The sequence below is a fragment of the Pleurodeles waltl genome, chromosome 1_1 (genome assembly GCF_031143425.1).
Source record: "Pleurodeles waltl isolate 20211129_DDA chromosome 1_1, aPleWal1.hap1.20221129, whole genome shotgun sequence".
Lineage (NCBI taxonomy): Eukaryota > Metazoa > Chordata > Amphibia > Caudata > Salamandridae > Pleurodeles > Pleurodeles waltl.
Window position 1 is genome coordinate 204067118 of NC_090436.1, and position 11392 is coordinate 204078509.

General features: G+C 39.4%; 1 protein-coding gene across 1 annotated transcript in view; it reads right to left on the reverse strand.

The window, feature by feature from the left end:
- BRIX1 (biogenesis of ribosomes BRX1) overlaps positions 1–11259 on the reverse strand; it is a 73927-nt gene extending 62668 nt beyond the window's left edge. The window contains exon 1 of the mRNA XM_069220710.1: positions 11079–11259. Coding sequence (XP_069076811.1) covers positions 11079–11219 — 141 coding nt within the window. The 5' untranslated portion in view covers positions 11220–11259. The remainder of the gene's footprint in view (positions 1–11078) is intronic.
- Positions 11260–11392: the final 133 nt, after the last annotated feature.

The window sequence follows — 11392 nt, forward strand, 5'->3', positions numbered from 1 at the left end:
ACCCCCTTCTCCATTGAAGCCTATGCGTTTTGGGCACCACTTTGACCTCTGCACCTGACCGTCCCTGAGCTGCTGGTGTGGTAACTTTGGGGTTGCTCTGAACCCCCCACGGTGGGCTACCTTGGACCCAACTTTGAACCCTGTAGGTGGTTTACTTACCTGCAAAACTAACAAACACTTACCTCCCCCAGGAACTGTTGAAATTTGCACTGCCTAGCTTTAAAGTACCTTATTGCCATTTTTGTGAAAACTGTACATGCTATTTTGCTGATTCAAAGTTCCTAAGATACGTAAGTGAAGTTCCTTGCATTTGAAGTATTGACTGTACATCTTGAACCTGTGGTTCTTAAAATAAACTAAGAAAATATATTTTTCTAAACAAAAACCTATTGGCCTGGAATTGTCTTTGAGTGTGTGTTCTTCATTTATTGCCTGTGTGTGTGCAACAAATGCTTAACAATACCCTCTGATAAGCCTACTGCTCGACCACACTACCACAAAATAGAGCATTAGAATTATCTCTTTTTGCCACTATCTTACCTCTCAGGGGAACCCTTGGACTCTGTGCATGCTATTTCTTACTTTGAAATAGTACATACAGAGCCAACTTCCTACATACTCTGACAGTCTTAAGTTTCTTGGAGCTTAACTAAGGTACAAAAAAGAAAAGCAAAAGCAGCCGAAGCACAAGAATAAAATCAACAAGGATGTGGGGGGAAGCAACCATGATGGGGAGACCTACTAGTTTGTAGTTTGAAAGAATTATTGTCCAATTAATAAAAATCATTACAATTTGAATAAAACAGAAAAAAAATTGATTTTCACAACTATGCATCAGTCACAACCAAGGGTCTGACCATGGTACAACCATAGTAGTTTCCTAACATTGTGCATAAACACTAGACAAACATGCACGTGGTAAAGACGTATTGCTCCACAGGAGGAACACACACAAGGTTGACAAGGTCCACAAGCTGGGATACGAATAAGAAACAGGCAAATTAGAGTGAAAAGGACAGACAGACAGATGCCTTGAAACTGATAGCACATGTGCTCGCCAGCAGTCTGGACCTAAAAACTAATGAACAGACTTCGAGTAATCCAAGAAAAACAGACTGTGATTAAAGTTCTACTTTCGTGCCACATTTGCTGTAAATCCAGTCACTGGTTTTGGATGTAGGTGTAAGCAAAATTCCCTACAGGAGCTAAAATGGAAAAACGCATCTTTATTAACACCCGCTTACAGTTTTTTCCCTGCACTGAACTGCATGAAATGCCAGACTTTAGCCAATTAAGCTAAGTGAGTGCCAAATTTAGTGCAGCTCAGTCAACGGAGGCCAAAATTATAGGTAAAGAAAAAATAAATAAAAGGGCTTCTCATTGGAAACTGCGACTTAACCATAAGTATGCAGTGGCAAGTGCCTCTGCATATACGATATATTTGAATGTGCTTGAATGGCACAAAAATTTAACTTCCAAGATGGCACAGGTGATTTGATGAAGCACCAACTTGTACAAACTTTTTAATGGATTGCTAGGAACTAAGATCCACTGCTGTATCAGATATACTTACTCTATTTCCGTGGACTGAAAGAGCCTGTTGAGCTATATTATAGAACAATAGTGATTAGGATGTCACTATGAGCTAGTTGTATATGCTTACATGGCATGAGACACTTAATTCCAATACTGTAATTGTATTTATATAGCACTTACTACCCCGTACGAGGCGTCAAAGTGCTTTTCGATGAGTAGCATGCTACTCCGGAGCCCAAAAGGGTTTAGTGTTTGATTAGTATAGGGAAATATGAGAACAGCATCAGTATGAGTTGATCTGAGCAGAGGCATTCGAGTTTGTTAGTAGGGATAGAGAAGGGAAGAATCCAGAAGTGTAAAATGGAGTTAACATGGAGTTTATAGTAATAGAATGAGGCTTGGGATGAGTAAAAGGAGAGAAAGAGGAGGTAAGAGTCTGTAGAAAGGGGTGAGGGAGATCATAGTAGTAGAAGTGGTTTTGGATGAGTCAAAGGTGAGTTAGGTGAGGGAGAATATAGAAGGGTTGTTTTGAAGATCATAGTAGTAAACAGAGGTTTGGGGTGATCCAGGAGCAGTAGAGGAGGGAAGAGCTTAGGCTGGGTTTGGGATGAGTCAGAGTGGGGATGGAGGACAGACTGATAGAGGTAAAGGGTGATGGGGAGACAGAGTAAAGCTTACGAGAGCGAATTTTGTAAAATATTTTTTTCTTCTTGTACAGTAGGACTAAAGTAATAAATAGATATGTAAATACATAGTAAGGGAATATATGTGTAAGGAATATAATAATGGATGTATTTTGAGATTTAAAGTTGTATTGTATAAACACAGAGGGCCTGACTACGAGTGTGGCGGTTTCATGGCGATAGCACCTCCATCGAAAGGCTGGTGGAGAACGGGAGCAGGAAGGTCCCCTGCATGGGCAGTGCAGGGGCCCCCACTGGCCAGCACAGTTGCAAACGTCTGCTTTGCAGAAGGTAAACATTGCGAGGGTGCTGGTGCAAGCCAGAGACAATGATGTAGCCTGTTTCCTGCTAGGCCAGCAGGTGGAAATGTAGGTTTCCGCCTGCTGACCTAGCAGGAAACCCTTATAGCTCTGGCAAGGAGGTCGGCGAATAGGCGGCGGCCACCCTGTTGGGAGTTTGGTGGACGGGCCCAGAGTTTCAAGATTAGCAATATTTGAGGTTAATTTATTTGTGTAATTTCTTTACATTATTTTATCTTTCCTCAATTTTCCATAGCGAACGCTTGAGGATAAAATAGTTAGGATAACATTTGCTCATTGCGATAGCTAAAATGAAAGCAGGGGTTCATAAGTATCTAACAACTTATCTAGGAACTATGCAATGACCTATGAACATGTTAAGCATAGAATAATATACACATTATATATACATACATTGTATACATACTTGTATGTACATATATGCACACACGTATATTTACTCTCTGTTAAATGTATATATGTGTTAAACAGGCTTAAAAAGTATGTACATATTTTATTATGAAATAGTAATTATACATATTTCTTAAAGAAATACACATATCTAGATACATACACATAATCAGATTATAAATGTTTACCAACACAGACATATGCAGTCCATTGCTATTTGGATATGTTGGTTATGAAGGAAGGAGACCACTCTTGAGTAGTCTTCTGAAGACAAAAAAGTTATCTGTGGATGTTGTATTTGGGGATAATGAATTCCATAGTTTAGCCGCTTGAACAGAGAAGTATGTATCACATATAGCCTTTTTCTTGTATGGTGGTGTTTTAAGGAGGGGTGCCAATCTTGAGCGGACGTTTCTTTGTTGAATGTATTTGGTGATTTTATTCCTGAGGAAAAGTGGTCCTGTTCCATGTATTGCTTTGTGGGTGATACAAAGCATCTTGATGGTGGATCTTCTGGAAACCGGTAGTTCTGAATGTGTTGTAGTTTTTTCATAGTAGAGAGAGATGATCCACAGTAGAGGCTAATGGCATAATCTACTTTAGGTAGTACCAGTGAGACAGTTGCCTGGACCTTGTGTGGAAATCCGAGGTGGGGGAGGATGCGTTGCAGAGTTTGCAAGGTGATGAAGCTTGATCGTGTTAATGTGTCCACTTGGGAATTCATTGTTAACTTTGAGTCCATGATAATTACGAGGTTTTTAAGTTCCTTAGATACTTGAGGAGGTGGTCCCAGATCGTCAGGCCAGGCACACAGTGGGTCATAATTTTTCCAGTCGCCACATGCGAGTATTTCTGTTTTGGAAGCATTCAGTTTTAGGTGGCTCCATGTCATCCACTGATCAACAACTTTGAGGCAACTGAAGATTTGTGAGTTTCCAATTTTATTGGGGCATTCCAATTTAAGGAGTATTTGTGTCTCATCTGCATAGTTGCAGCATGTGAGTTGAAATTAATTGATCAATTCTGGCAATGACAACATGTATATGTTGAAAAGTATAGGTGAGGTCATTGATCCTTGAGGGACCCTTACTTTCTGATGTAGGGTTTGGACGAGAAAGCAGGAGAATAGATTACATTTGTTCTGTTTTGAAGGTAGGGTGTGGTCCAGTTGAGAGCAGTTCCTTCTATGCTGGCTTTGTGGAGTCTTTGAATTAGTGTGTCATGGTCAACAGAGTCAAAGGCAGCTGACAGGTCCAAGAGAAGTAGTGCAGCAACTCCATTGCAGTCAACTGTGTTTTTAAGATCATTCCAGATTGTGATGAGTGCAAATTCAGTGCCTCTTCCTGGGCAGAATCCAGCTTGGTAGTCTGAAAGTACTGAGTTATCTTCAATGAATTGTGACATCTGGGTGAATGCTGCTCTTTCTATCAGTTTCCCCAACAAAGATTAATTTGTAGTTGCTTGGGTCCTGTGGGCCCAGGTTTATTTTCTTTAATAACGGACGTATGTGTGCCTTTTTAAGGTCTTCAGAAAAGGTTCCTGTAGTTAAAGAATTATTGACAATTCTTCTTACAGGTGTGGCAGGATATACGGATTTGTGTGATAGTTTGATAGCCTAGAGGAATGGCTTCATACAACAATGGGCCATGTCATCTCCCAACCATGATTCTGTTATGAATAGTAAGTCAGGTTGTGTGTCAGTGAGTAGGTCGTAGATGTGATGCTTGTTTTTTTTTAGAGTGATCAAACATTTATGAGCAGACAGTTTAGAAAATGTGTTTTGGTGGTGATGTCATTTTGTTTTGGAAAAGGGTGAGCAGTATATTTTGAGCTTGTAGCAGGTGTGTTATTAGTTGTGATAACAGTATGAGGGTCACAATAGTGTACTTTTTCTGTATTGTGTAGTTTTTTTATATTGTGTTCCTCGTCCAGCAGGCTTAGGGGGCATTTTGTTGGGTCTGTGTGTGTTGGTGATGGGCTTGGTGGCTGAGAGTGACATGTTCAGTTTAGTTCTTTTTGTAGAGTAGCCTTGTTGTGTAATAGATAGGGGGTGCAAAGTTGTTAAGAGTGGCATATTGTTTATTTTGTTTGTGTCTGTTTAGGGTGGAAGGAGTATGGGTTGGGGTAGTGGAGGAGCATGTGGATCACAATCTAAGGCACTATATTTTGCAATAGATGAGAGGCATGTGAATGAATGCTGCTGTTTTGGGGTGTATGTGGTAGATGTTTTTGAAGAGTGAGAATTTTGGAGTAAAGATTGGTCAGGATTTGTATTATTTGTGTAGTCATGAGGGTGGGAGTAGGTGTGACGGTAATTATTAAAGTTTGGGTTATTTTGATGTGATGATGTGTGTGGTTTGCTTACTTTTTGTGGAGTAGTGAGAGGAGATATTGATGTAGTGGTTTCCTGTGAATGATTTGCACGTGAGTTACTGCTGGTGAATGGTCTTTAAACAGTACAGGGGGTGGTGATGTGTTTTTGAGAAGAGTGTATGAGGAGTGTAGGAGAGTATAGACAAGAGTTAAGAGTGTGTTCGATCTGATTGCTGGAATAGGTAATATGTGTGATGTAAGGGAGTGTGAGGATTGCATGGTTGTGTGTAATTGGTAAAAAGATGAAGAAGGTGTTGGTGGATGTTGTGATGGAAGGCTGAGTATAGGTGTTGTCATGATAGAAAGGGGTCTGGTTGGAGCAAATAGGGGATAGTGCTGGTGTTTTGTGTGAATAGGGAGTTTGTGTCTGGATGGATGCAAGATATGTAGAATGTGGCTTTGTGTTGTGTGGATGTTAGTGGTAATGGACAGAGTTGTATTTGATTTGAGACTGAAGGTGTCTTAATATTGTCATTGTGGTGGATGTGTGTACAGGTGTGGCATGTGGGAGTTGAGACATTGAAATCTGCATGATGTTTGTTTGTGGTGCATGAGTTGGGTGCCTTTGTTGGTATTGTGTCTGGATGTTGGAGGATGAGGAGGGATTAAGGTAGTTGTTGAAAAATGCAAATTGGGCAGCATCTCTGGCTCTAGGCCCGACCAGGCGACTTCCCTTCTGCTCTCCGCCCTGAGCCTCAACGCCTAGGCTGAGACATCCTGAGCCCTAAGCTTAAATAGCCATACTGGCCAACGGAAGCCTAGCACAAACCCTAACTAATCAGATTCCCAACCCTAAACCACAGAGCAAAGAGAAACCTGGCCCGATTAACCAATCACAACCCTAGCACCGACAGGTAATCACAACAGGAATTCTAGAAACTTAATACCAATATAGCACTGATTACATTATTAATGACCAGTCATACAATTTTTGCTGCAACACAAGATTCAAGATCTAGTGATAATGCGAGTAGTAAGTATTCATATTAATAGTTGTTAATCAAACGTAAAGTGAAGACTGGACTATTATAGGTTTACACTAATGTATAGCCATTCCAAGATAGCTCCCATAAGAAACATATATTCAATATAATTAACAAAATTGCGTAGGTTCACCACAGCACTAAGTCGAGGTCAGGCTACAGCATGGATGCATCTGTAAGCTACCTTTCGTGTGGTGAGTTACACTTTTAAAAAAATTTGGTTAATCATAACATTAACATGACAGGCAGCAAGTTTATATAAAGTTTTATTTACTGTGCATTTTAAACATAAGTTAAGGGCGAGGAGCTGAACAAATATTGACAATCTCCACTTCAGATGAATGTTTTCCTACTTAAATGAAAGCGTAGAAAATTGTAAATTTAAATTATATGAGCACTATAGTAGGGTAGTAACACAGAAATCACATTTTGTCTTGTTAAATTTGTGTGCTAGCAGTCTACATCAGTGGTTACCAACCTGTAGTCTGGGGACCCCTAGGGGTCCACAAAAGCCTCCTCAGGGGGTCTTTGACTGCTTACAAAATTAACAAATTATTAAAGTGTATATCAATGAAGTAGCTCCATGTACAATTGAAAAAGTACTGTAAATGTCAAGGAATCTGAAATTAGCTAAAAATGTAATTAGTATCCTCAGATTGATTTGTGGACGCAGTACAGGCACATCAAAAAATATATAGTATGGACAGTGAGTGGCTTCAATTGAATTTAGAAAAGCTCTAACCGTCCTATTAAAATTAAAATGTTATTTTGTTTTATTGTATTTGTATGCAAATTAAATGAAATGTGTTATCATTTGTCAGGGGTGTGGAATTCCCATAGCCTGACACACAGGGCATATTGTTTGGGGTCAAGGACAACAAGATTTCATGTTACTTTTGTCCTTGGGACAAGTAGGCCAAACCCCCTGCAGCACAAGCCTTTTGGTTGTCAGTTTACAGTACCACATTATGGAGCAAGGAAGGGAACTGTCTACAGTTGAGGTAGTATTTATAGTCATATGCTAATAATGTTCAAACTTGCATTTATGGCTCAGAATTTGAAGTATTTAGTATTAGGTTTAGCTCTGTAAACACATGGTGTAAGCTTGGAGTGCAGTACTGACATTGGTTCAAATAAAAATTAAAAAAAATAAAACAAACAATTTATACACACATTTACAAATGTTTAACAATATGAGGCTACATGCAAGGCACCCAGAATGCTCCCCCATTAGCTGCAAATATTTGCAAAAGAAAGATTGACAATTCTTTGCTTTCAAAATGAAATGTTCACAAAAATACCACTAGGAAAAAATGTTTTTGCTAAATTACTGTGAAATGTTAGGTACCATTTCTTTGAAGATTCATTCAGTGAAATGTTTTGATGAATGCTAGTCTTTCCAAAAAAATATTAATAATGGAAAATCAGTGACCAATTTCAACAAGATAATGAGAAACATGAAAATAAACAAGCACTGGCAAAGCCGATAGGTCGTACATTGGTGGTCAGTCTTTTAGTTTTGTGAATGTGTGTCTTATTTTGACATATGTTTTTTAAAACGTTATTGTTGTGGCAGCTGCTGGGCCCACACCATTGTAACAAACATTGGCAAAAAGCAAAAATACCTTTTAGTCTCAAAAAGAACACAATGCCTCAGTAGCTCTGGCACCAAGCAAAACTACTGTGTGTGCCAATATGCTCCTTGTGAAAGAGCAGACTGGGATCAATCACAGTGAAGACAGGTGATAGATGGAAAGAGAGAATTTTAATAAAAACAGTGTTGGTTAACACCAGAACTAATAAAGGGCCCAATTGTTACAGAACGTCACAAAAGTGCACCCATGATTAATGTATTTTCATTAGTGCAGATTTACATATTTCATCAATTCAACTGAATATACAAATGTGGACAAGGAAATTGTACTCCCAGAAAATGTTTGCAAACTGCATTTTAGCACCAGCAAATATGCATGTGTAGATTTGCTCATGCGAAAATATGTGGAGTGTTTAGAATTTAACTTTCCTGTTAGCCACTTTTTTCCAACCCTGGGAGACATCTTACATATATATTTTTTTCTTATGCGTTGTTACGAACAACTAGATTCGAGTCTCACTGGATGCGTTCATCTTATTTTAATAATGTTGCCTTATTTAATTCATTCACCGAAGAGTGAACCTCTCTGATGCGCTTCGGTCCATCCCGGACCTTGCTCACAGATAGTTCCCCAGTCCTTTCTCACTGTTTAAAAACACCCCAGTGCTCACTGCACTTAAAGTGACCCCCCCTCTTTAAAAGTCTCAAACAATGTTTAATCATATCATTTTATTTTTCTTATTTCACCTTATAGCCTTAGTTACTGTGGCAATGATGTTACCCTTTGCCCACAGCATTCGCAAATAATATTTCATCATGTTTTTCAGTGATTGTTTCATTATGAGTCTCATGACTTTCCTGGTGAATTCTGGTCTACAAAAGCACAAATCATTATCCAGCCCACCTCTGTAATATTTGTGTTTTGACCACTGACTCCACAATGCCCACAGCCTAGTAGCACACCGTCACATTAGTGACCACAAGCTTCATTATGCCTATTGACTTTATTTTAGCATTAGCCACAACCACATTAAAAGCTGCAAGTATGTTTCCATGCCCATGTTATGCAATGTGCTTTTTGCTCATGTTTTTATTCTGCGCGTTCTTTCTTACCAATGGCTTAGGCTGATAAGAGTGTGCTAGGATAATGTTTATGGTACGGCAGGGAACAGTTTGGTTTCGAGAGAGGGCACCTTGGGATTTTGGCCAAGTCCAATGTGTTCCTTTCAAAACTGACCTGAAGTAGCCAGCATTTGTGAACAACCAATTACATAGCGAGGGGCCGTTTTCTAGAAATCTATCTCTGGCTTGTTTAAGGTATAAAAGAGACCCAGGATTGACAATGGGGAGACTCAGAGACCTCAGGCAAAGTTGGGACGCCATCCCATGACGATAAATGAGATCTCTCTTTCTCCTGACAGTTGATCTGGGGTCTACGACTTGAAGTGCTGGAAGAAGGATGAAGGAACAACTGTGCCCCATGGTGATTAATTTTTACTAATTATCTGCTTTGCATCGTGCAAGATGTATATATATATTTTTATGTGTACCAGTATCTTTGCATATATATTTGCTGTTTACAGATTGAAGATTCTTTGTACATGTTTTCATGTTATCATTGCGCACATTTTAAAGTGCACTTTGAGTTGTACTGACCTTCCTTTACGAGCCTTGCAGAGTGACTTATTAAATGCATTTCCTAGACTAAGAATTGCATTCCCTTTTCAGTGTGTGTGTGTGTGTGTGTGTGTGTGTATATTTCAGCTTGGTCGGCAGTAGAGCAAAACAACCTCTTTTCTTCATCATCTTGATGTCTTGAACACTTGGTCACTTCTACCTATTGTTCCCCAAATTCATCACTTATTTATTTTCTTACTCATGTTTTTCATAGACGTCTGGTGGTCACTCCCAATTGTTCCCTAAGTGATGTTACTCTGCGCTACGTTGATTGATGCTTTCGCATTTTTTATTTCTTAATATCTCACCTCTCATTTCCTGTTCCTACTGCAGGAACAACCTCCTCTTGTGGTTGTTTCAGGTTTTTTTTTCACCACTTCTATCACTAACTCCTGTCTACATGAGTTTCTTTGTGCTGAGATGATTGCCATATTATTTACATCGTTGCTGTTAATTCTGTCATAAGCCTAAATGAACGTAAAGTTCCTCATCCTGATTCAAACCTTTCTGGGCTAGAGTCTAAATAAATATATATATAAGCGTGTGTGTGATATTATTATATATATATATATATATATATATATATATATAGTTGGGTAACTTATGAATATGAATGAATAGCAGCAATCAAGAGCATTATATGTAACAGTGTAAAAACTGTGGTATGATAACGAAGTAATTACATAGGCTCAGCTCAGAAAGGCTGCATAAACTGTAAACAGTCATCACTCTAGCATGAAAAAGGGCAAGAGATTTGGGAAATGGACGGTTTCTGTATGCTACCTCAACATATAACCCTTGAACATTCTCATTAGAAGTCATACACCTCTGGAACAGCAGCCCAAGGTACATTCACAACACTTTAAGAAATGTGTCCGTCACAAATACCTCTTTCACAAATAACAGTAACAATCTGTACCACCAAAACTCCTTGAATAAACAAAGCAAATTATAAGGGCAACTGAGGGTGAAAAATAATGCAAGTTAGAGAATAAACTCAAGTCGTGCAATGCTGTCCCTACAATACCAAGAAGAGAATCTATAGTCCTCCCTTGCACCTTAGGTGGAAACAGGGTCCTCCTCATGCACTGTTAACTGTGAAGAAGTTTTCTGGGAACTAATGATTGCCAGTTTAGAATATCTGGTAACCTGAAAGACTCCAACCCCTACATGAATAGCACCAATCTAAATGTTACAGTTAACTGAGCAGTTACATTGACAGCCCATTGAATGACGCCTTCACTAGCTTACAAAATCTATTGTGTGGGCTCTCACGAACTCCAACTAACTAAGAGCTGCACATATTGGGCAAATCAAGGTGAGAAACTTGCTGCACGTATCCCTAATTTTGAATAACTGCTAAGCCAAATGGCTCAGGAAACTAAGAACTTACTGCTACCTTCGACACTGATATATGTGAATGGCATAGATGCATACATACGACTACAGCGGGGGATAATATAATGGAACAGGAGCAGCATCTAGCAGACTGAAGCTATTCGCCATGCACACAGTCTCGTACCATGGAAACCGGGGGAGGGACGCAATGCTCTTCACCCTGTCCGGGAACGGCAGCTGCCTCCTGCTCATCGTTAACACGAGGTTTTTTTTGGTTTTTCTTGGCTTGAGAGAAGGAGCCACGTTTTCGCTTGTAAGCAGACATCTTGGGACGACCCGGATATTATCATCAAGGAACCGGAGCAGATACACCAAGAAAAGGGAAGGACTTGCAAAACATTAGAAACAAAAGAAGGCTTTTATTATTCCGCTTCCTTAAGGGTAATACGTGTCGGCCATGTTGAACATGCTTTAGAAAAACAATTGAAAACCCACTCT